The sequence below is a fragment of the Amblyraja radiata genome, chromosome 29 (assembly GCF_010909765.2).
Source record: "Amblyraja radiata isolate CabotCenter1 chromosome 29, sAmbRad1.1.pri, whole genome shotgun sequence".
NCBI lineage: Eukaryota > Metazoa > Chordata > Chondrichthyes > Rajiformes > Rajidae > Amblyraja > Amblyraja radiata.
The window spans coordinates 13,118,670-13,145,667 of record NC_045984.1 but is presented as its reverse complement, the minus strand read 5'-3'; the positions used below and the strand labels follow the sequence as shown (position 1 = coordinate 13,145,667).

At 43.5% G+C, this 26,998-nt stretch overlaps 1 protein-coding gene across 1 annotated transcript in view; it reads right to left on the bottom strand.

Annotated features, from left to right (window-relative positions):
• Window positions 1-14,341: 14,341 nt before the first annotated feature.
• Window positions 14,342-26,998, bottom strand: part of LOC116989334 (programmed cell death protein 1-like) — a 29,136-nt gene continuing 16,479 nt past the window's right edge. The window contains exons 3-5 of the mRNA XM_033046603.1: window positions 24,238-24,279; window positions 18,428-18,529; window positions 14,342-14,981 (exon numbers count right to left, since the gene is read on the bottom strand). Of these exons, the coding sequence (XP_032902494.1) occupies window positions 14,821-14,981; window positions 18,428-18,529; window positions 24,238-24,279 (305 nt within the window). The 3' untranslated portion in view covers window positions 14,342-14,820. The remainder of the gene's footprint in view (window positions 14,982-18,427; window positions 18,530-24,237; window positions 24,280-26,998) is intronic.

Genomic DNA, 26,998 nt, shown 5'->3' with positions numbered 1-26,998 from the left:
GAGGGCGAATTGGATAGGCCAAACATTTCACTCCTCATATACTTCAAAATCCAGGCACCGCAATCATTATTCGCAAAGGAATACCATTCAAATCAAAGAACATTATATCAGATAAGGAAGGGAGATATCTTATAGTTACAGGAGAGATCCATGCTACGCCAATCACCTTGGTAAACATATATGCGCCCAATTTTGATAATCCTCAATTTTTTAATAAAATCCTGAATATAATCGCAGAATTTAACTACCAAAATGTTATAATTGCAGGAGACTTCAACTGTGTTTTAGATCCGTACTTAGATAAATCGATGCAAAAACAAAGAGGTAATATGAAATCTAAAACTAGTGAACTCTTAAATACATATATAAAAAATACAAATATAGCAGACGTCTGGAGGATCGCGAATCCGACTGGAAGGGAATACTCGTTTTATTCAATGGTACACAAAACATACTCACGTATAGACTACTTCTTAGTGGATACAAAACTAATCCCTTATACTATGAACCCTAAATATCACACCAATACGATTTCAGATCACTCCCCGCTAACTTTCGTTCTAAAATTAGAAGGAATGTCTACGAACAAATCGTTCTGGAGGTTTAACTCGCAAATTTTGAAAGACCCACAAGGGAGTATATATCTAAAAAAACAGATGGACCTATTTTTTGAGACAAACGATACACCAGATATATCGCCCACTTTATTATGGGAATCCTTCAAAGCATTTATTAGAGGAGTCATCATCTCGTATCAAGCTTTTCAAAACAAAAAGAATAAGAATGAACAAAGACAATTAGAAGAACAAATCAGAAAACTAGATATAGATAATGCTAAAGATCCAACTAGGGATAAACATAATAAAATTTTAATACTGAAATTTAAGCTAAATAAATTATTATCAGAGAAGGTTATAAGATTATTCCAAATCACAAAACAAGAACATTTCGAATTTGGGGATAAACCCCATAAACTTTTGGCACGCCAACTGAAAAAACGGAAAAAAGATCATGCAATTTTAAAGATTAAATCAGATAGAGGGGAATTACTAACACTACCTAATGATATCAATAAAAGATTTGCTCAATTTTACAAGAATTTATACACATCAAAAACGTTAATAGACAATAATAAAGTTTCAGAATTTTTGGACAACTGTAACCTTCCAAAACTAGAACTGAAGGAACAAGAGGAACTGGGAGCACAAATTACATCTAAGGAAATAGAAGACACAATAAACTCACTTAAGAATGGAAAAACACCAGGACCAGACGGATTCAGTAATGAATTTTATAAATGTTTTTACGACATAGTTGCACCACGTCAACAGAAAATGTATACATACGCTTTTAAAGAACAAATCTTACCTGAAACACTAGCAGAATCAACGATCACATTAATACTTAAAAAAGATAAAGATATAGAAGAACCAGGCTCATATAGAGCTATTGCTTTGTTAAATACGGACCAAAAAATATTAGCGAAAACACTAGCTAGAAGACTAAGTCAATATGTTAGTAAATTAATAAATGAGGATCAAACGGGATTTATACCTAAGAGACATTCATTTAATAACCTGAGACGTCTGCTTAACATAATGCACTCTCACAAACCTCAAGAACAAGAGTTAGCTATCATTTCATTGGACGCAGAAAAAGCGTTTGATCAAGTAGAATGGAATTATATGATTAAAGTATTGCAAAAATTTCAAATGGGAGAGAACTTCATCGCATGGATAAAATTATTATATAACAAACCCACGGCTAGAATATTAACTAATAATATACTATCTACGAAATTCCAATTAACAAGGGGCAATAGACAAGGATGTTCATTATCACCGCTGTTATTCGCTCTGGTAATTGAACCTTTAGCTGAAAAAATTAGAACACACCCGGATATTTACGGTTATAATACAAAATATTCAAATAACAAAATATCCTTATATGCAGACGATGTATTACTGTATATCACAAAACCCCAAATCAGTATACCAAACATATTAAATCTAATTGAGGACTTTGGATCTTTCTCAGGATATAGAATAAACTGGAACAAAAGTGAAATTATGTCGATAAAACCGAAAGACTCAACACATCTCTTGAAATTCCCCTTTAAAATAGCCACAGAAAAATTTAAATATTTAGGAATTGAAATCACTAGAAACTATCACGCTATGTTTAATGCCAATTATAGCCCCTTACTTAAGAAACTAAATAATCTAATCAAATTCTGGAAAACGCTCCCGATGTCTTTAATAGGTCGAATAAATGCTATAAAAATTATCTTTTTACCACAAATCCTATATTTATTTCAATCAATTCCAATATATCTTCCAAAAAAAGTTTTTCAAAAAACTAGACTCAGACATTACAAATTTTATATGTGATTATAAATCCCACAGAATACAAAGAGCACACCTTTGTAAACCAAAAGAGATGGGTGGTCTAGCGCTCCCTAATTTTATGTACTACAATTGGGCAGTAAATATTAAAACTATGATTCACCTGCTGGACAACTCTGCCCAGCAGGTGGACTGGATTGTAATGGAGAGAGAGGACTGCTCTCCGTGTAATACAGGAGCGACTCTCCTCTCACCAATGAACCTGAATAACAAAAATTATAATAATTATCCAATGATACATAGTACAATTAGAACTTGGAAACAAATAAAACAGAATCTAAAATTAAGAAATCTATCTCTTTTAATGCCAATAGTCAATAACCCGTCGTTTAAACCTTCAATTATAGATAAATCATTTACACAATGGGAAAGAATGGGAATCAAAACGCTCGGAGACTTGTATGAATTAGGAAAATTATTATCATTTCAACAATTACAACTGAAATATAATTTGAAAAATAATCAATATTTTAAATATCTTCAAATCCGTGACTATCTGAAAAAATACACAAAATACTATCATAACATGCCCCCAGACTTATTGGATGAAGCCATGAAGACAAAGGCTGAATCAGCAAATCTAATATCATACTTATACAACATTATTTTAAATATAGAAATACCTACAACTGATGGTGTTAGAAGAGACTGGGAACAAGAATTAGCTATAAAATTTTCAAAAGAGAGCTGGGATAAACACTTACTATATGTGCATAAATGCTCGATCAATGTACGACATACTCTAATTCAATATAAATCATTACATAGACTATATTATTCAAAAACTAAAATAAATAAACTTTTCTCCAATGTCTCACCCATTTGTGATAAATGTCAGTCACAAGAAGCTACCATAGCGCACTCTTTTGTTTTTTGTATAAAAATCCAAAAATTTTGGAACAAAATATTTGAAATCTTCACAAAATCATTTAAAATAAAACTTGTACCAAAAGCAGAATGAATCATTTTTGGAATATCGGAAGGTAACCCCGAATTAAACCTGTTTCAAAAGAACTTACTTAATTACGGGCTAATAATGGGGAAAAAAGCTTATACTCAAATTTTGGAAAAATGCTCCAATACCAACAATAAAAATGTGGATTTCAAACATGTTCGAAACACTACACTTGGAAGAGATGAGACTCCTCCTAGCAGGCAAAGCAGACCTCTTCCAAAAGACGTGGTCTGCATTTATGGAACTATTACAAGCATAAGGTGCAATAGTAATTTAAAATATAAATGGTACCAGGATCTGGTAACGGGGGGTATAAAATTAAAAAAAATTTAAAACACGGTTGGTATATCCTTTTTTGCGAGTTTTGTGTTACAATAGAGCGATTGTTTTTCCCCCCTTTTTTTTCTTTTCTTTCTAGGGTCTTATTTCCTTTCTTTACTTCCTTCTCTAACTTCCTCCCTAAGGGGCTTTCTTTTCCCAACACTTTCCTGCACCTTCACGATTCTTGCTCACTTTCCTTACTTCTTTTATTTCTATCTTTTTTAAAGCTCGAAAAACGAAGTGGTACAACAAATGTAATAAGATATATCTGATGTGTATTATTGTAATTTACTGTACTTCTAATTAAAAAATTAGGAGGAAAGGCCCCGACCCGAAACGTCACCCATCCTTTTTCTCCAGAGATGCTGGCTGGCCCGTTGAGTAACCAGAACCAGGGGCCACAGTTAAAGAATAAGGAGTAAGCCATTTAGAACGGAGACGAGGAAACACTTTTTCTCACAGAGAGTGGTGAGTCTGTGGAATTCTCTGCCTCAGAGGGCAGTGGAGGCAGGTTCTTTGGATGCTTTCAAGAGAGAGCTAGATAGGCCTCTTAAAAATAGCGGAGTCTGGATATGCGGAGAAGGCAGGAACGGGATACTGATTGGGGATGATCAGCCATGATCACATTGAATGGCGGTGCTGGCTCGAAGGGCCGAATGGCCTACTCCTGCACCTATTGTCTATTGTCTATTATTGTAACTCCAGCGCTTTGTGTCAATCTTCGGTATATACCAGCATCCGCAGTTCTTTTCTTCACAAAGATTGAGCAATGTTAGGCCCAGAACACTGGCCCGAGGAAGTCCTGGGGCAAGGATTAATTGATCCACAACAACCATAACATTCTTCCAATTTGCAAGGTATGACTTCCAATCATTAGTGTTTTCCCCATGTTGCCCATTAACTTGAGTTGTACCAGGATTCCTTAATGTCCATGGTTCAGATACACATAACCTTGATGTCCAGGGCAATCCTCTCACCTTCCCTCTGGAATTCAGCTCTTTGGTCAATACATGTGGTCTGCCACAAGAAACAATGTCTTTAAAATATCAGCTTGTTTTAACAACAGCACTCTGAGGAATCTTTCAACCACCTCCGAACCACACCAAGGGTTTCCGAGATATGATGAGAGTTTGACAGAAATAGGGCTGCACTCACTGGAGTTGAGAAGGATGAGCAGGTACCTCATTGAAGCTTACTGAATAGTGAAAGGCCTGGATAAAGTGGAGAGGATGTTTCCACTACCTTCTGAACCTGAATTTTGTAGTCGGCAGGGCAGTACTCTGCATATCGCCAACGTGGACAATCCAATTAACCTACAAACCTGGACGTCTTTGGAGTGTGGGAGGAAACCGAAGGAAATCTCGGAGAAACCCTAAGCAGATCACGAGAGAACATGCAAACTCCATACAGACAGCGCCCGTAGTCGGGATCGAACCTGGGTCTCTGGCGTTGCATTTTGCTGTAAGGCAGCAACTCTACCGCTGTGCCACCGTGCCATTGGTGGGAGAGTCTAGGACCAGAGGCCATAACCTCAGAATTAAAGGACGGACCTTTAGAACAGAGATGAGGTGGAATTTATTTAGTCAGAAGGTGGTGAATCTATGGAATTTATTGCCAGCTGCGGAGGCCACAAGGTAGATATTGATAGATTCATGATTAGTATGGGTGTCAGGGAATATGGGGAGAAGTCCGTGGAATGGGGCTGAGAGGGAAAGATGGATCGGCCATGATTGAATGGCAGAGTAGACTGAATGGCCTAATACTGCTTCTATGATTTACACAATTATGAACATGAAACTTGGCATATTTAGCAAGAACAATCATAACACAATAATATAGGAGCAGGAATTGGCCACCGGATCATACCTACCAGCGGCACCATTCAATATGATCATGGCTGCTCTATGCTGCCCTCAATCCTTTTTCGTGCCAGTTCCCTCTCATAACCCTCGATCTTGCATATATTCATTCATCTCCATCTTACATACATCTAATGACCTGACTTCCACCTCCCTCAGGGGCAGAGAACTCCAGAGGTCCATCCTTCCTAATTCATGCTTATCATCGAAGTGTTTATAAATGGGAGATAGACACAGTGCTGGAGTAACTCAGCGAGATAGGCAGCATCTCTGGAGAGAAGGCATGGGTGACGTTTCGGGTCGAGACCCTTCTTCAGACTTGGTTTGATGATATGATACAATACGATACGATAGAACTTTATTTATCCCAGGAGGGAAATTAATCTGCCAACAGTCATAAAAAATCACAAAAAATACATGAAACATGAAATTAAAGTGACGTGACATGAAATTAAAGCAGCATCTGCAGCTCCTTCCTGCACATGTTTATGTGGGACACGGGGAGAGGGGTGGGGAGAGGGTATGTTGGCGTTAGTGCTGCAAGAAAATGAGAAATCACCCCGAAAATGGGCGCAGCAAAATTAGACAGCTACTTTTGCCTTACGCTGGCACTTGACTGCAGCGCAGAAGGGATTTGTATGGTCAAAGGTGCATCTCATGACTGCAGCCTGTCGCCCTCGATGTTGATCTTCAAAGCACTTCAAAGAAGAAGAAGAATAAAGATCTCCCGAGGCCAGGAATAATCTTTATCTCTTAACTAAAACAACTACAACCGGGATTAACCGGTGAATTATCTCATTGATGTGAACCCATCACTTTCTTTCGACGGCGAGTTTGACTGCACTTCAAAAATAATTAATTGGAGTGCCTGTGAAGTGCTTTGGGACATTAAAATGCCGCATAATTACAAGCATTCCCTTTCTTTTTGCGAGATGTACTAATTATCTCTCTGCTGTCACGTTGACCTCGTTCAAAAACATGATCAGAGATCTCCCCGCTTTTGACACAAGCAACAAAATGTAAATCTCTGCCTTGGGATCAGTTTCACAATCGTCCAGAGCTCTATTCTTTTTTTTACTGGTTAGGTCACGGGGTGAGAAGTAAGTGGCCTGGCTGAGATTAGTGTCCCCCCACCTCTCCAATCTCCCCCAGCAGTGATTAGTGCAACATAGCCCTCCAGGATGGGGAATGATTATGGCAAAACTACTGCGAGCAATTTAGCTCTCTGTGTGTTTCCGCGGGAGTTACACTTCAGGGTCAGAATCAACGTTTGGATCAAAGCAAAATCCAGTTGCAAAGCAGAGTTGGAATAATGTGAAGAATAAACAGCGGTTCAATCTCATTACAAAGGCTTCTAAGGTTAAGTCCGCAAAATCCTTTTTTTCCCTCTCGTCTGATCTATTATGTTCAGCATTCATAGAAGTAGTAGTTGGACATTCGGTCCTTCGAGCCAGCACCGCCATTCAATATGATCATGGCTGATCATCTAAAATCAAGTCAAGAGAGTTTATTGTCATGTGTCCCAGATAGGACAATGACATTCTTGCTTTGCTTCAGCACAACAGAATATAGTAGGCATGAATACAGAGCAAATCAGTGTGTCCATATACCATTATATAAATATATACACACATCAATAAATAAGCAGATGAAGTGCAAATAAACAGATAATGGTCTATTAATGTTCAGAGATTTGTTTCAGTTGAGTTTAATAGCCTGATGGCTGTGGGGAAGTAGCTATTTCTGAACCTGGACGTTGCCCGTTCCTGCTATTTCCCCACATCCCTTGATACCCTTAGCCCTAAGACCTAAATTTAACTCTCTTGAAAACATCAAGTGAATTGGCCTCCACTGTCTTCTGTGGCAGAGAATTCCACAGATTCACAACTCTCTGGGTGAAGATGTGTTTCCTCATCTCAGTCCTAAATGGCCTGCCCCTATTCATAAACTGTGACCCCTGGGTCTGGACTCCCCCAACATTGGGAACATTTTTCCTGCATCTAGCCTGCCCAATCCTTTAAGAATTTTATATGTTTCTATAAGATACCCTCTCATCCTAAATTCCAGTAAGTACAAGCCCAGTCAACCCATTCTTTCATCGTATGTCAGTCCCATCATCCCGGTGAATTTACGCTGCAATGGCAATAGTGTTGTTCCTCAAATTAGGAGACCTAAATTGCACATAATACTCCAGGTGCGGTCTCACCAGGGCCATGTACAACTGCAGTAGGACTTCCTTGCTCCTAAACTCAAATCCTCTCACAATGAAGGCCAACATGCCATTAGCACACCCAGGTCTCATTGCACCTCCCCTTTGCCTAATCTGACACCATTCAGATAATATCTGCCTTCCTGTTCTTGCCACCAAAGTGGATAACCTCACATTCATCCACATTATACAGCATCTGCCATGCATCTGCCCACTCACCCAACCCCCTCTTAGGCAGAAGGGCCTCGACCCGAAAAGTCACCCGTTCCTTCTCTCCAGAGATGCTGATTGTCCCGCTGAGTTACTCCAGCTTTTTGTGGCATTGCCTTCCAACTGCCCAGTCGTTCCTGGGATGAATCAAAGAAGTGAAGATGTAGCTGGTTGCATTTTATTCAAATTGTCATTGAATACAATGCCTGTCCCACAAGTACTTCAGAGTCTTGGAGTAACTCAGCGGGTCAGACCGCATCTCTGGAGAACATGGATAGGTGATGTTTTGGGTCAGGACCCTTGATTGGACTAATTGCAGGGGCAGAAAAGAAAGCTGGAAGAGAGGAGGGGGCAAGACATAGCGTGGCCTGCAATAGGTGAACACAGGCGTGGGTTGTTTTTTGAGATGCATATATTGATTTTGGTCGCATGTACTCCAGAACTCTACCAATTTATTTTTTATCAGGATTTGGCTGTAGCTGCAAAGTCTAACATTTACTGGTCATACATAAGAACACAGGGTTAAGGTGATGGGGATGGGGGGGGGGGGGGGGGGGGGGGGGGGGGGGGGGGGGGGGGGGGGAATGCAATAGGAACCTGAGGGTCAATTTCTTTTTACACAAAGGATGGCAGGTACATAGAATGAGCTGCCAGAGGAGGTAGTTGAGGCAGGTATTATCACAGCATTTAAAAACATTTGGACTGGTACATTGAAAGGACAGATTTGGACGGATATGGGTCAAATGTAGGCAGGTGGGACTAGTGTAACTTGGGCATGTTAGCTGGCATGGGCAAGTTGGGCCGAAGGGCCTGTTTCCACGCTGTATGACGCTTCGACTCTCTGACTCTAAGAGCTCTTGAGGTGATGGTGAAGACCTGAACACCTGCAGTTCTTTTGGTGAAGGGCTTCCCTTGATATTTTTGGACCAAATGTTACAGAATTTAGAACTGGCACCAATGAAGGACTAGCAATATATCTCCGAGTCAGGAAAGTGTGCAGCTTGAAGACTTCCACAGGTGGTGTTCACCTGTCCAAAAAACACTATCTTTTTGATACCAGTTCATGGCTTATAGGAACTGCCTATTCTATTTTGTCCCAGAGTGATGAGCAACTTCCTTGAACCAAACATCATGGAAGGAAAAGGACAGAGGATGTTTTGGGTTAATTTCACTCCACAGACCTGCTTGTCCCACTGAGTTCCTCCTGCAGTATTGTTTACTCAAGAACCCAGCATCTGCAGTCTCTTATGTTTTCTTCAAGGATAGGATAGGATAGGATAGGATAGCCTTTTATTGTCATCCAGACCGAAGTCTGAACGAAATTTAAGCAGTCATACATACAATACAATACAATAAAAAAACAACAATAAACACATATTAACATCCACCACAGTGAGTCCACCCAACATCTCCTCACTGTGATGGAGGCAAAAGTCTTAGGGCTGCAGTCTCTTCCCTCCTCTTCTCCTTCTGCGCTGAGGCGATACCCCCCGGGCGATGTTAAAACCTGTCCCGCGGCTCAAACACCGCGGCCCGGGGTAGTCGAAGCTGCCGCTCACCAGACCTGCTCACGCAGCCGCTGGCCCGCGGCCGAACCCCGGTCTCAGGCCACCGCCACCAGAACTGCCGTCCCAGCCCCCGGAGCATCGTTCCAGCCCCGGGCCGGATCGCCCTCACGTGACCACTTTGGTTAGTGTAGAGAGGATACCACCACTGTGGAAGCTCCAGGATTTTTGACCCAACAGTGAGTTGGGATAATGCTAGATTTAGCTTTACTGGTCCTTACTAATTTGTTTTTTCTGTATGAGTGGGACCGTGAGTCCAGGAAGTGTTGTCAATAAGGTTGTCTTCCTGCAATGTGTCTTTTAGTTGACACACATTGAAGTGACGTTGCATCAACTGTGGATGGATCATGGTTCTCCTCTCACTGTTCCCCATCTCCTGTGCAGCAAGATGCAGGGGAGGAGAGTCAAAGGAGAAATTGTCATCGCATCCTGTCAACAAAAATCATACGTCATTTGGACATCTGAATTGGATGGATATAAGAACTGAGGGTGCGTTTATTTTTTCATATATTTTAATTAATATTAATCAACTTCATCAATTCTTATCAGTTAAACATATTTTAAATAAATGTACCATTTTGAAATGATTTGAATCGGTTTCAATTGTTTTTAGATGTGTGTTAACCCTGGCACCTGGACAATATTTATCCCCAATCAATGTAATTTTCTGCGCTCAAATTGTCCGCCACGTTTCCTGCAACACAACACTGAGAATACTTTAAGGGTCGCTAATTGGCCATTAAGCGCCTGAAGCCATGAAATTGAGGAAAATACAAGTCTTTTTTTCACTTCATCAGTCGGACATTGCGGAGGTGGTTGTGTTTCCTGTGGCATTTGAGGGCCCTCTGCTGGTGACAATCAGGATTTCAACTCCTGCGAACATGTCAAGAGTGTTTTATTGTCATGTGTCCCAGATAGAACAATGACATTCTTACTTGCTGCAGCACAACATAATATGTAAACATAGTACACTGTAAACAATATGATAAATGAGAGAGAAAAAACAAATCAGTGTGTATGTATATTCAGTGTGTGTGAAAGTTATTGAACATCACTGATAGCTGAAAAGAATGTGTTTGGATGTACCTGTATAAGGCAATATCTCATCTCTCATGTTCAGATCTGTTGAATTACTTGTAAAGGGCACTCATTTTTGGTATGTCACCAGTGCATGTAGGAAGGTCATGGAACCCCACGAGACCAGCTGTTTGCAGCAAATTGTTAGATGGAACACCAATATAAATCTCTGCCTTTTATCAAATAACACTTCACAAAAGCTGAACCCGCTATAATAAAGTTGCTGCTTTCCAGCGCCAGAAACCTGGGTTCGATCCTGACTGGATTCTGGACTATGGACTATGGAGTTTAGAGTGCCCTCGAGCTTGAAGGTCGAATCCACTCTTCTTAACTCGTGGATTAGGTCGCCGCAGTGGGACAGCCCCTTAATTGTCCGCTTTAAATTGCCACTTGTATGTAGGTGAGTGGTGGAATCTCAAGAGAGTTGACGGGGCTTTGGGAAGAATTGCTACAACCATTATACAAGGGGTACTGAAGGCCTAAAGTCCCACTCCACCAGGTTCAGGAATAGCAACTTTCCTACATATCAGCTTGTTGAACTCACTTGCACGTCCCTAATCCTACCTTGGCAAGGGAACACCACCAGACACTACTTGCACTACCACACACTCATGTTCTTTCCCAATTGTGTTTTACACAAATATATTTTTATTCTGCAGTCTTTTTATTTTCATTTACTGTTTTGCAAAATGTGGTGCTACTGCAAGCAAGTTATTCACTGTACTTGTACTTCACCATCCTTCTGCATAGTGGAAGCAGTTGAGGCAGGTACAATAGTTTAAAAGACCTTTGGGCGGGCACATGGATAATAGAATAGAATGCCATTTTATTGTCACTATACACATGTACAATGAGATTAAAAGCAGCTCCTACTCAGTGCAGACATGTAATTAGTGCAAAAAACAAAAAACAAAACAAAAGGGGGGGGGGATAAGGTGCACAGTTCTGCGGCGCTATATACATATCTATAAAAAGACAATGGATGAATAGAGTGAATAAATAGGATTCCTATATACAGTATGGGTTATTGCACATATTTAAAAAAAATTACAGTTACAGTACAAATTACAGTAGGTGGATAGATGGAAGTCCGGGGGTTAGGCTGTGAAGTCAGTACATGTGTGAGTTCAAGGAGGTTATGGCTTTTGGAAAGCAACTGTTCTTGAGTCTGTTTGTCCTTGTTCTGATGCACCTATAGCGCCTCCCTGAGGGCAGCAGGTCGAACAGGCCAAATGCAGGATGGGAGCTGTCCTTGATGATGTTCTTCGCCCTGCTGAGGCAGCGGGAGGTGTAAATGTCCATCAGGGAGGGGAGAGGGCAGCCAATGATCTCTATGCTGCCCTAACTACCCTCTGAAGCCTCTCCCTGTCTGCCATGGTGCAGCTGCCGTACCATGCTGTAATGCAGTATGTCAGCAGGCTCTCAATGGACGAGCGGTAGAAGGTCAGCAGCAGGTTGGAGTCCAGGTTGTGCTTCCTGAGGACCCTCAGGAAGTGCAGCCATTGCTGAGCCTTCTTGATGACCACTGTGATGTTGTCTGTCCAGGAGATGTCAGCGGAGATGAGGACGCCGAGAAACCGGAAGAGTTTAGAGGTATATGGTCCATGTGCGGGCAATTAGGACTAGCTTAGATGGGGCATCTTGGTCGGCAATGGCAATTTGGGCCGAATGAGTTTAGAGATTTAGGACGTTTAGGACGTTGGAACACATCCTGAGTTGTTGCCCAAAGGCTCTTGGGCAGGGCCGGTACACATGGCGTCACGACCACGTTCTTAAACCCATTGCAGAAGCCATCAGCATGGGAATCAGCAGCTGCAGACGAGAACGCCCCACCACCCAGATGATCACCTTCGTGAAGGCCCATAGTGCAGCTGCCAAGAACCACAGCAGCCAGGAATATGTCAGGAATCCTGGCGACTGCGCAGGACGGGCAGCTTTCTGTAGACCTGGTGAAACAGCTGAAGTTCCCACGGCACATTGCCACGACCACCCTGAGGCCACATATGCTCCTGGTCTCAGAGGCGACCAAAAACATCGTCTTGTTGGAACTGACAGTGCCGTGGGAGGACCGTCTGGAAGAGGCCCACGAGAGGAAGATGGCCAAGTATGATGAGCTGGTGATAGACTGCCGCAAGCAGGGCTGGAAGGCAAGGTGTATGCCTATCGAGGTTGGCTGCAGAGGTTTTGCAGGGCAATTGCTCTACAAAGCCTTGAGTGCACTGGGCATAAACGGAGTGGCGAGGAGAAAGGCCATCAAGAACACCACAGAGGCAGCGGAGAAGGCCTCGAGATGGCTCTGGATCAGGAGAGGAGGTCCATGGGGAGGAGCGAATGCCATCTGAACACAAGTCGTGGTCTGATCAATCACGGCTGGGTCACCTGGGTGAGGGTGTCTGATGTTGAAAGACCCGAAACACCCAATGACCCCAGGTTACATCACTGATGATGTGTTCAGGAGCATCTATCGATGTATTTGTATGAAAAGAGGGTTGAGGGGTGACCTCTTACTGAATAGTGAAAGGCTTGAATAAAGGGGATGTGGAGAGGATGTTTCCACTAATGGGAGAGCCTTGGACCAGAGGTAATAGCCTCAAAATTAAAGGACGTTCCTTTAGGAAGGAGATGAGGAGGGTGGTGAATCTGTGGAATTCTTTGCCACAGAAAGCTGTGAAGGTTAAGCCAATAGATATTTTTAAGCCAAAATAGATTCTTGATTAGTATGGGTGTCAGAGGTTATGGGGAGAAGGCAGGAGAATGGGGTTGAGAGGGAGAGATAGATCAGCCATGATTGGATGGCGGAATAGACTTGATGGGCCAAATGGCCTGGTTCTGCTCTTATCACTTATGAACTTATTTCCATGCTGTATAACTCTAAGGATCTATTCTCTATATGACAATATTCTTCTCTGTTCCTCCTCACATCACTCTCTGGATACATTTTCCATTCACATCTGTGTGAAGGTGATGTGTCACATTTTGGGAAGTCTAACATGGGCAGGACCTACACAGTGAATGGTAGGGCTCTGGGGAGTGTTGTAGTGCAGAGGGGACTAGGAGTGCAGGTGCATTGTTCCTTGAAGGTAGATAAGGTGGTCAAAAGGCGTTTGGCACATTCGCTTTCATCAGTCAGAGTATTGAGTATAGAAGTTGGGAGGTCATGTTGCAGTTGTATAAGACATTGGTGAGGCCACAGAGTGATGGGTGTTATGGAACAAGCTGCCAGAGGAGGTAGATGAGGAGGTATTTGAGGCTATTTTAATTTTTTTAATTATCATAGTTGAAAACATTAGCGACGCAGTGGTGCTGGTTTCCGACGGGAACGGTGACGGACGCACCGCACATCCCTGTCCTCCAGTTCCTGCAGACTTCCGCCGCTGGAAGTATAGGATGTTGGTGTGTGTGCTTTATTATCATTCCTGACAATGCTATGTACGACAGTGGTCGCAACTTCTACTGAAGTGTGGATGGCCGTTGGTTCGCTAGAAGCTCATCCGCCCTTTGACAGGTCTTGTTTTCGGTCCTGCTGGGGGTCCACTGCCCCCTCCTCACCTGGCAAACCAGGTTTAATCACCGACTATCCGACCAGGGAGCAGGTAGCACGGGATTACGGTACACGTGGCATGGGGAACTCCCCCCGACCTGAGTTGTGGCTGGGACATTCCAACGTTTAAGAAACAATTAGATAGGTACATGGATAGGACAGGTTTGGAGGGATATGGACCAAATGCAGGCAGGTGGGACATGTTGGTCGGGGTGGGCAAGTTGTGCCAAAGAGCCTGTTTCCACACTGTATCACTCTATGACTTTATGACTATCTGTCCTTCTCAGCGTATGTACTGCATTCAGAAAGCTCATGCACATGCAGTCTCTTTATCAGTAACTCCCTTTCTACAGGAAGTAACAGCACATAATCCAAGGAAGCAGCCATTCTTGGGATGGAAACCCAGGATTACGATCTCTCCTAGCTACTGCCATCGACCCTCAACGTGACAGGTCTCTCAGGAACTCCGCTCACTGGTCTCCATCTCCTGTGCAGCAAGACGCAGGGGAGGAGTGTCAAAGGAGAAATTGTTATCGCATCCTGTCCTCCCAAGCTAGCGAATGGTTTGGACATTGTGTGGAGTCGGGGAACCGAATCGATAGACAGATACAAAGCTGTGCTGGTTTCCATTATTTGGAATATCTCAGATCATTTCATCCATGGTCGATCAAAGTTGAGTCATTTCAAATCTCCTTCCCATGTGCACGGCAGTCCAGGCGCAGGTGTCTTAAGGTCTCCACATCTCCCTGAGGCGACGTATCTTGCGTTTCTCTGTTCTGTGGGCTGACTGTTTTTGCTTCCCTTCTTTCTAAATTCCACATTGACATACGTCGGGTTCCCTGTCCAAAGAGAAAGATGCAGGTAAGTCTGGCTCCAACGTAAGGATGCAGAAAATATAAAACGTAAAGTGTGGGAAAGACTCAGCAAGTCGGGCAGCATATGGGGAGAGATTAGCTATTGCAGGTCAATGAGGTTAGGAAGTCTCTCTCATTTATGATCTGGTAACACAGACAACAAAGGAGTTAAACCCTCACTTACAGCGCAGAAAAGATTGTGGACAAAGCTTATGAGGAACAAACTTAGCAAGTGGAGCCCAGAAGCTCCTGTAGCTTAACTTAAAATCTTTAACCTGAAATATTAATTGTGTTTTGCTCTCCACAGATACTGCTTTAACTGTAAATGATTCCAGCGCTTTCTGGTTTTATTTCAGATTTCCAGTAACTGCAGTTTCTTGATTTTCATGGTAGATAGATCAATTCTGCATATTTTTCTGCATATCTTAGTTTTAATTGAGAAGACTCTGAAAAGGGCAATGATCCATTAAGCAGGAAACCATCCAGCATGAGTAGAGTAGGTTTAGCGGGATATGGGCCAAACGCAGACAGATGGGACTAGTGTAGATGGGGCTTGTTGGTCGGTGTGGACAGGTAGGGCCGATGGGCCTGTTTCCACGCTGGATGACTCTGGCATTCTGTGGGAGAGATACCTTGTGGTTTATGGCATCAATTTTGGTTTGCAAACCCATGAAGTGACAGGAAGGGGTTTCACCATTTGTAAGAAAATACTATTAGGTTGGAAAGTGAACCGTTTGAGATGCAATGTTAATTGGAACAACAGGACCAAGGAAAGCGTTACTGAGGAGGGGCAAGGGAAGTAAGTTCAGAAAGGCAAATCAGGATTGTCAAAATTCAAAACTGGGTTTGGAAACCAGAAGCAAAGAATTATGATTTATCCTGGAAGAATCTATTATGGGCTGTTTACACCAGCCTGTGTAGAATAACAGAGCAATAACCCAATGTTTGATCTGACAACCAGAATCTCGAATTATGAAGATGCCTGTTAGCACTTTTATGTCATTTTCTCAAGGGCTGTAATTAAAAAAATTATATATAAAGCTGTACTGTGGGAAACACCAATTGGAAAATCCAGGATTTTATCTAAGGACCATATGTCAAACTCAATCTAGCTAGGAACAAATTACCCTTTGTGTAGGAAGGAACGATTGATGCTTGTTTAAACCGAAGGTAGACACAAAAAGCTGGAGAAACCCAGCGGGTCAGGCAGCATCTCTGGAGAAAAGGAATAGGTGACGTTTCGGGGAATGACCCTTCTTCAGTGTGAGTCAGGGGAAAGGGAAACGGGAGATATAAAAGGTACTAGACTAAGTGGGACCCGTTGGGTCCCAGTCACATGAGAGGCCTGGTCCCCCAACGCAACCCATTCCCCAATGCAATATTCCACCATGGTGTGGGAGAGGGGGTGGTGTGGGGGAGGGGAGGGGGAGGTGTGGGGGAGGGGGGTGTTGTTGGGGTGGTGTGGGGGAGGGGGTGTGTGGGGGTGTGTGGGGGTGTGTGTGGGGGTAGGGTGTGTGGGGGAGGGGATGAGTGTGTGGGTGGGGGCGTGGGGAGGGGGTGTGTCTGGGGAGGGGGGTATGTGGGGGAGGGTGTGTGTGTGGAGGAGGAGGGGTTGTGGGGGTGGTGGGGGGAAGGGTAGGAACGGGGAAGGGTAAAGGGGGGGTGTGGGTGTGTGTGGGGGAGGGGGGTTGTGGGGAAGAGGGTGTGTGGGGAGGAGGGGGGGAGGGGGCAGGGGGGAAGAGGGAGTGTGGGTGATGTGGGGGGCGAGGGGGGATGTTTGGGGGGGAGGAACTCCACTCAGCAGCCACCGGCCGCGTCATCACACAGCAGCTCCCGGCTCCACTCAGCCATTTCCCCGACTCCACTCTTGCGGACTCAATCAGCACGGCTAGTGGACTCAGCCCCGCCTCCGAGGTTTTATTCTCCAGCGGGTGACGGAAGGGGCATTACCTTCATGATGACTGACAGGCGAGAAGACCAATCTGCTGATCTCACGATTTTTTAAACCTTCATAACTTTGGTAATATTCCACCGATCGGAACAAAACCTGGTGCACTTGGAGCAGAGGAGAACGGTGAGTAAGGTGCCAGAAAAAAATCCTATTGATATATGGTACCGTTTTAGCGCAAATTTAAAAAAAGAGCAAACTGGAAGAGGACAAGATGAAAGTTTTAGTAATAGCATAGATGTAGAATAAAAGAATGAAAGATATGCAAAAAGCAACGATGATCAAGGAAAGGTGGAACCCACAATGGTCCATTGTTGGCTGTGTGGTAGGTGATAACGAGTTATACTGACAGTGAAACTCAACAGGACGAGAGTGAAACTAGTACGACGACTAGGGTGGGGGAGGGACGGAGTGAGAGGGGATGCAAGGGTTACTTGAAGTTAGATAAATCAATATTCATACCGCTGGGTTGTAAGTTGCACTTAATAAAATAATTATAAAATTGCCCAAATTATCCTTTAACTGCTGCCCTGTTTGCGCCTTAGAAAATTCCTGTTCCAAGGCATCTCAGATTATTGGGACCTAATTATAATTCGCAACAATTTACACTAACATTATTGCTTTGATGTAAATCAGTCATGTCACTTTTTATGTTAACCACAAAATCTCCAGATAATTATGAATGAGAAAGACAATTTAGAACAGAAAGATTCCTCTATCTGTAAGTATCTTGCAATCCTCCAGTTGCAGCAGCTTATTGTTTCCTAAATCTATTCAAGGTCATTACAATAGTGAATGCAGGAGAGATGATAGAAGCAGATTCAACAATTACTATCAACGGAAATTGGATAAGTGTGCAAAGATAAAGTTTCAAGTGATCACAATGAATAAAGTATAAGGTCAATAGGAGAGTTATTTAATAGGAAAAATATGATCACTGGGTGGTCTCTCTATCTATCTCATTCTATATTAATAATTCATGAAGAATCCTTGCAATTGGGAGTAGTGCTTCTACAATTACCCATGTCTTGTTTGTTTCCCTTTTTGACAACACATTGCCCAGCCGACAATCTAATAGCCTGAAGAAGGGTCTCGACCCGAAACATCGCCCATTCCTTCTTTCCAGAGATTCTGTCTGTCCCGCTGAGCTGCTCCAGCATGTGTGTGTCTATCTTTGGTGTAAACCAGCAGCTGCAGTTCCTTGTGAAGACAATAGACAATAGGTGCAGGAGTGTCCAAACCCTTACCAATCTTATATGTTTCAATAAGATGCCCTCTCATCCTTCTAAACTCCAAAGTGTACAAGCCCAGCCGCTCCATTCTCTCAGCATCTGTCGGCAGCTGACAGATCTCCTCCTTGCTTTCTTCTGCCGAATGCTGTCTTTCCCTAAGGTAATTTTCTTACAACCTCTGTACCTCCATTTCATTTGCGTCATCAGTATATTTTACTACTTCTGTTTTAACGCACTCAGGTGTTCCTTACCTCTTCTGGGACAGAAGAATTTTCTGGTCAGAAAAAAAACATGAACTGTTATAACTAATGCCAAAGGTGATAACAAGCCGATCAAGATCCATGTTGCTGTACCTGCGACACAGAACACAGGTATCATTCTCTGCCATTTGCATTGAAGTTATCAGGTGTCCTTACAGATAATTATATGATAATAAATTGTAACGTACCCATATTTATCTCAAGGCATAAATGCATACTGACATATAATTCTGCAGGTATAAGATTGTGGTCACTCACCCTGAGTCTGGACAGTTATAGAAAGGAATTGGTTATTTTTTAGTTTAGTTTAGAGATATAGCGCGGAAACAGGCCCTTCCACCTGCATAGTCCGCGCCGACCAGCGATCCCCGCACACTAACACCATTCTACACGTCAGGAACAATTTACAATTTTACCGAAACCAATTAATCTATAAACCTGTACGTCTTTGGAGTGCAGGGGGAAACCGGAGCTCCCAGAGAAAACCCACGCAGGTCATGGGGAGACCCTATAAACTCTGTACAGGCAGCACCTGTAGTCATGATCAAACCCGTGTCTCTGGCGCTGTAAGGCAACAACTGTACCACTGCACCACCATGCTGCCCTGTCACCATGCCGCTCGGTTATTGGTCACCACCATTAAACAGATGTGAAAGTATTGGCGACGTTATACCTGCTTTGCAACAATTAACTCCACATTAATGAGACTAAACTGCGGCTTTCAGCCTTTTTTTTTGTTCGTTATGTAAATTTTTCAGACTTAGCTAATCGAAGGTCTTACATTCAGTAGAATTCTTTGTGTTTGGTACAGACTTCCTGATATAATCCTTATCAAAACATGTGGTTGCTGTGATGGAACTGAACTCTTGCTGAAGAAAAATTATATCATGAATGATTTTGTCATTCTAGACAAACAAAACATCAACAAAACCTTACAGAATATATAACTCTGACCTGTTAGTGCAATGACAGAGCCCCTATTTAAGTAAGAGTCAGGAAGTCATGTTGCAGCTAGACATGACTTTGGTTAGATTACATTTTGTGGTATTGTGTGCAGTTCTGGTCACACTGTGACAGGAAGGATGTGGAGGGTTTGGAGAGGGTGCAGAAGTTGATCACATTGATGCACATTAGCTATCAGGAGAGGTTGGACTAACAGGAGAAACCAGTCCAAGTCAGATTAGTCAGAGTTTGAGGGGAGACCTGTAGAAGTGCATACAATTATGAAAGGGATAGATGGGTGGACAGTCAGAACCTTTTCCCCAGGTTGGAAATGTCAAAAACTGGAGGGCATAACTTTAAGGTCAGAGAAAGAAAGTTTAAAGATGTTCATAGGTGATAGGAACATCAAGTATACTCCGCCGTTCAATCATGGCTGATCTATCTCTCCCTCTCAACCCCATTCTCCTGCCTTCTCCCCGTAACCCGTAACACCAGATGTGGGGGCAAGTCTTTTATACAGAGATTGATGAGCACCTGAAACGTGCTACCAGAGATTGTGGTGGAAGCAGATGTAACAATGGCATTTAAGAGGCTCTATGATAGGGATATGGATATACAGTGAATGGAGGGGTATGCATCACATGTCAACAGAGGACATTATATATTTGGCACAGATCTTGTGTGCCGACGGGTCTGTTCCTGTCCTGTAGTGTTCGATGTTCTTGTAGAGTCAGATTGTGGGGCTTCCCTATCATAGATGTCCCCTCCCCAAGAGCTTTATATACTATCCATCTATTTATTCTTTTGAGTAAGCAGTGGTTTTATGATCTGCACTTCATACGTCTGACAAAGCTTTGGTTCGCTGCAAATCTTGACCCTATCTAGATTTAAGTGCTATGCTGGGATGGATCAGAGTGTGAACCTATGTACATTCAGCAGGAACAACTCCACCCTTGTCAACCCTGAAGGTGATCTGAGGCGACGTAAATCTCCAGGTTGCCAGTTTAGACAGTGTGGGCACACAAGTAATAATGTGATGGTTAGCATCTTCCCAGTGTGTCAGCTTGCATCTGGACATGGAGTACCTCTTCATAAGATGAAGAGGAAACTTCAATCAATAATTTAACATGCATGAAATAACAGAAGCTTCTGGGGAAAACCTTTCTTCCAAGATAAATGAGATTAACCTGAGGCTGCTACAGTGGGTCCCTTATAATATATCTGAAGAGTTTATCAGTGTAAAACTGTGAGCACAGATCAATGAGTGTCAGCCCTGAGTGTATCAATTACAGAAATGGTACAGAATTTTTTGAAATATTTAAGAGGAGCTCAGATGGAGTAAAATGAACATTGACAATCTCTCAGTCCAATTCCCATTGTAGCAAACACTGCATAGTCTCCCCGCAGCGACTTTGCTACTTTAGACTTATTTCACCTGATTGATGGAAAGAAAGGCAGAGCGCAGGAGTTACCAGTGAGTATCCCCTTCTCAAACAAGTATACCAGTTTGGTTACTGGTGGGTGGGCGGGGTGGGGGGGGGGGGGGGGGGGGGTAATAGCCTCTCTGGGGAAAATTAGCAGCAACCAACAGTGTCAGTGGCACCCGCTGTAAAGCAGGGTAAGGTGAAGACTAGGCGAGCAATAGTGATAGAGGACTCTGTCGACAGGGATGTAGATAGATGTTTCTGTGGTTGCAAGCAAGACTCCAGGATGGTGTGTAGCAAGGAACTGCAGATGCTGGTTTACACCGAAGATAGACACAAAATGCTGGAGCAACTGAGCGGGACAGGCAGCACCTCTGGTGAGAAGGCACAGGTGATGTTTCGGGTCGAGACCCTTCCTCGGACACCAGGGTGGTGTATTGCCTCCCTGGAGCCAGGGTGAAGGATGTCTCAGAGCAGGCACGGGACAGGGGAGGGTGAGCAGCCAGTGGTCGTGGTCCACATTGGTACCCATGCCATTTGTGGGAAGACAGATCAGGTCCGGCATGGAGAATTTAGGGAGATGGGTAGTAAGTTGAAAAGCAGCCCCTCTACGGTTGTAATCTCAGGATTGCTCACAGTGCCACAGGAAGGCGATATGGATAAATGCAAGGATAAGAGAGGAGAGGGGAAGGGATTCGGGTATATAATAATAATAATAATGACTTTATTTATAAAGCACTTTAAACAACCGCAGTTGCCACAAAGTGCTGTACATGAGAATTCATGGACAAAAAGTTATTACAAACCATTAAAAAACGTAAAACGAAGGACTAAAAAACAGTAAAAATTAAAAGACATTAAAAGCACTAAGAACAGGAGCAATGTCTCAGCCAGTGTCGAAAGCCAGAGAATAAAAATGAGTTTTTAGGGAGGATTTGAAGATGGACAGTGAGGGGGCCTGTCTGATGTGCAACGGCAAGGTGTTCCAGAGTGCCGGAGCAGCAACAGAAAAGGCTCTATCCCCTCTGAGCTTCCGCTTAGACCTTGGTACCTCAAGGAGCAGCTGATCAGCTGACCTGAGGCACCGGGCAGGAGCATATAGGTGGAGAGCTCAGAGAGGTAAGGCGGGGCGAGCCCATTCAACGATTTGAAAACAAATAAAATAATTTTAAAATGAACTCGAAAGTGCACTGGGAGCCAGTGAAGGGAGGCCAAAATTGGCGTAATGTGCTCCCTCTTTCGAGTTCCGGTCAAAAGGCGAGCGGCAGCATTTTGAACCAGCTGGAGACGAGCCAATGAAGCTCGTGCGACTCCAGATCGCTGGCCTCACTTCCAGGGAAGGTGGGACATGTGCAAGAGGGATGGGTTGCACCTGTATTGGAGGGGCACCAATCTCCTGGTGGGGAGATTTGCTGGTGCTGCTCAGGAGAGTTTAAACTAGTTTGTCAGGGTAGGACCCTAACAGTGTAGCGGATGACTCTATGAGAGATTGGGGAGTGCCTGGAACGCACTGCCAGGGGATGGTGGTGGAGGCATCTAAAAAACTTTTGGAACGGCTCATGGATATGCAGGGAATAGAGGGATATGGATTACTTATAGGGCAGATAAAAGTTGGGCTTGGCATCATGTTCGGCACAAACTTTGTGGACCAAAGGGCCTGTTCCTGTACTGCATTGTTCTCTAGATAGACACAAAAAGCTGGAGTAACTCAGCGGGACAGGCAGCATCTCTGGAGAGAAGGAATGGGTGATGTTTCGGGTCGAGAACCTTCTTCAGAGAAGGAATGGGTGACGTTTGCAGGTCGAGACCCTTCTTCAGGGTCTCAACCCGAAACGTCACCCATTTCTTCTCTCCAGAGATGCTGCATGTCCCGCTGACAATCTCTCAGTCCAATTCCCATTGCAGGATACACTGCATTGTCGCACCAATGTAACTCCCGCTGAGTTACTCCAGCATTTTGTGCCTGTCTTCGGTTTAAACCAGCTTCTGCAGTTCCTTCCTACACTGTATTGTTGTATATTCTATGTTTTTGAGGAAAAAGAGCCTGTTATAGCTATTAATGTGTTCAATAGAGAGGACAGGCAGGGACAAGTCAGGGAGAGAGGAAGAGGAATCGACAAGTCAGGGAATCGACTAAATTGCATTTATTTTAATCCAAGAAACCCGGCAGATGAGGCAGATGAACTCAGGGCGTGAATTGGTGCATGGGAGTGAGTTATTACAGCCATAACAGAAACGTGGCTGGGTGGAGGGCAGTTCTGGCAGCTCAATGTTCCAAGGTACAGATATTGCAGGTGTGAGAGTGATGCAGGTAGCAGAGGAGCAGAAGTTGCATTTTTGAGAGATAACGATTTAGCATGGGGCCAGAGTTCCACGTAGCCCAGACTAGATTACATTGACAAGTTCAGTTCCCAGTGGAATACTAATGGATTAATTGAGTCCAAATGAAGCCTTTGAGCTTCCATGTTTTCAGATGAACAGATATGGTGAATTCTAATGTGCTGTGATAGGATTGGACTGTTACCCCCTGCATACCATAGTTATCACCAGATTTATATAACAGTCTGAAGAAGGGTCTCGACCCGAAACGTCACCGATTCCTTTTCTCCAGAGATGCTGCCTGCCCCGCTGGGTTATTCCAGCATTTTGTGTCTATCTTTTATATAACATTAGTTTGATGTACAAATGTTGACTACATCTTAGTTTTAAATTATTTAAATGTTTTTAATTTGGTTTACTTCCCTTTACAAAGAATACCATATGCCATGGTTGGGAATAACATTTCAGGTGAATGCTTGTACTATTAATCTAATTACTTGTACTAATAAGATTCTGTTAAGGGCTTATTCATATAATTTGCTGTCAGTGAAAGCTAATACTGTACTGTAGAGTTTTTCTTTTGGTTGCCTGACTTAACTCTAAATTTATTTGCCTTCATTCCCGTGATCATATTAGTCGTTTTGGTTTTGTTTAGCGTTACAGCGTGGAAACAGGCCCTTTGCCCCACTGAGTCCGTGCCGACAAGCAACCCCATACATGAGCACTATCCTGCACACTAGGGACAATCTACCAAAGGCAATTAACCTACAGATCTGTACGTCTTTGGATTATGGGAGGAAACCGGAGCACCTGGAGAAAACCCACATGGTAATGGGGAGAACGCACAAACTCCGTACAGATAGCACCCGTAGTCAGGATCGAACCGAGGTCTCTGGCGCTGGAAGGCAGCGATTCTACCGCTGTGCCACCATGCCGCCCAGAGGAAGTCCATGAATCCTCTTCCATTTTCGGTTTTTGATCTTGACAGTCTGATTACAGTACCTTGATTACAGTAATTGTATCAGTGCATAGATTTTCTCAATAATGTGGGCTGAATCCTCACACAATCTGAAGAATTCAAAACACAGTATAAATGATCTCGAAGATCATACTTACCAAATGTGCTGCCATTGGATATTGCATTTTCTTTGAAGCCAACTGGAATAATAAATAAATGTATTGTTAAATAAATTAATAATAATTCAACTAAGTACACTATTGACAGACTATTTCCTCATGTAACATTTCCCAATAGGGAAGTGCATTGAAAAGAGAATGCTACTTAATGAGAGTATAATATAGCACCTTGCTGGTCCTAAAAGATTTGGATAGCTTATAATAGAAGCGAGGATCAACATGATCTACTGCATGAGTTTCAAACCCCCAAGGACAGAGAGGAAGTTTTGAAAAATGTTCCTCTTTAGATATTATAATTTATATAAAGGAATTAGAGGATGGTACTAAAGTCGAGGCTGCTAAATTTGATGTTGACATAAAGATAAATAGAAAAACGTATTAGTAATAGATCATACAAATAGGATACAGCAGGTATAAATAGACCAGGATCTGGCGATTGGAGTATAAGTGTGGAAAAAAAGCAAAATTGAATTTTTCTCAGGAAAAATAATAACAGAAGCTCATTACCTGAATGACGAGAGATTGCAGAGCTCTGAGATTATAGAGGGATCTGGGTGCCATAGCAAAAGGCTGGTATGCAAATGCAGCAAGTAATTAGAAAACCTAACAGAACTTAATTGTTTATTGCAAGGGGAATTGAATACAGAAGTAAGAAGATTACACAGGCTTCGGTGAGAGCTCATCTAGGCCACCGTGCAGAGTTTTGGCCTCCTAATTTAAGGAAGGAAGTAAATGTTTAAAGCAGTTCAAAGATTCACAAGACAAACTTGAATTTTGTAAGTTGACAGGCTAGGCTTCTGTCGACTGTTATCTGGGAGAGTGAGGTGGTAGAGGCAGCGATGGATTTGCTGCCATACCGCGCCAGAGACCCAAGTTCAATCCTGACTATGGGTGCTGTCTGTGCGGAGTTTCTATGTTCTCCCCATGACCTGTGTAGGAAAGAACTGCAGATGCTGGTTTAAATCGAAAGTAGACACAAAATGCTGGAGTAACTCAGCAGGCCAAGCAGCATCTCTGGAGAGAAGGAATGGGTTGTGTTTCAGGTCAAGTCCCTTCTTCAGACTGATGGTCTTCAGACTCTCCCGCTGAGTTACTCCAGCATTTTGTCTCTCTCTCCAGAGATGCTGCTTGTGTCTACCTCCCCGTGACCTGTGTGGGTTTTCTCCGGGATCTCCGGTTTCCTCCCACACTCCAAAGAAGTACAGGTTTGTATCTTAATATGCTTCGGTACAAACAAATTGCAAAATGTCCTGAATGTGTAGAATAGTGTTAGTGTACGGGATGATCGCTGGTCGATGCAGACTCAGTGGGCTGAAGGGCCTGTTTGCGCGCTGCATCTCTAAACTAAATCTAAAGACAAGGAATTTGATTGAATAATCCAGAGTGATCTTGATGTTAATCTAGAGAGGATATTTGGATATTTCCCATTAAGGAGAATCTAGAACTAAAGATTACTGTATAGAAGTAAGTGATCACCAGTTTAAGGGAGAGATGAGGCAATTTTGTTTTCCCCATCAGACCAGGAGTCTCTGGAGCCCACTTCTTCAAGCTAGGTGCGATACTCTGAAGCAAGAATTTGATAATCAAGGGGGTGAACCAGTAGGCGGGAATGCCGAGGTAAAAATCAGATCAGCTGCAATCTGGACAAGGGGCTAAGTGACATCCTAGTTCATATGTTTAGGAAGGAACTGCAGATGCTGGTTTACACAAAATGCTGGAGTAACTCAGCGGGACAGGCAGTATCTCTGGAGGTCTCAAGGGGCTGTCCCACTTGGGCGACCTAATCCGCGAGCTAAGAAGAGTATCTTTGACCTTCAAGCTCGAGGGCACTCGCCTGGGAAACCTCGAGCTGGATCGACCGTCCGCGTTGAAACCGCGAGCTGGATCGACTGACCGCACACACACACACACACACACACACACACACACACACACACACACACACACACACACACACACACACACACACACACACACACACACACACACACACACACACACACATACACACACACACACACACACACACACACACACACACACACACACACACACACACACACACATCGCAAAGGCGGGGGCCTGGAAAAGCAGGGGAGAGCTTTCTGCGCAATGAGGAGGAAGGTAAACGGCTGCCCCAGTGTACGGTAAGTCCTTTCGATAGCACGGGGGGAGAGAGGGGGAGAAAAGGAGAGAGAAGGGTAGAGAAGGAGAGAGAAGGGGGGGAGAAGGGGATAGAAGGGGAGAGCAGGAGAGAGAAGGGCGGTAGAAGGGGAGAGAAGGGGGGAGAAGGGGGGGGGGTGAAAGAGTTGAGACACTTTTAAGAAGTATAATAAAGTTTAGCGGGCATTTTACCTACCGGTCGGTTTTCCTTGACCCTGAAAACTCCAGTGAGCCAATCAAAATGCCCGGTCAGCAAAGGAGATTGCCTACGGCTGCCCTCGACTGCCTATAACTAAATAGCAACCCCACTCCACTGCACTACGAGTCAAAAAGAACCATGCCGACCAAATTTTACTCGCAGAAATTTTTTCCAAATGCTGAAAAACCTTCCGCGACCTTGCTGGGGCTGCGAGTATTCGGGATCTTCCCTCGAGCATGAAGGAGAGTTCCATTGACCTCATAAGACCTCCAAGGACCTCATGTCGACCATGCTGCGAGTTTGAAGGTCGAAGGCACTCTTCTAAACTCGCAGATTAGGTCGCCCAAGTGGGACAGCCCCGTCAGCATACCACAACTA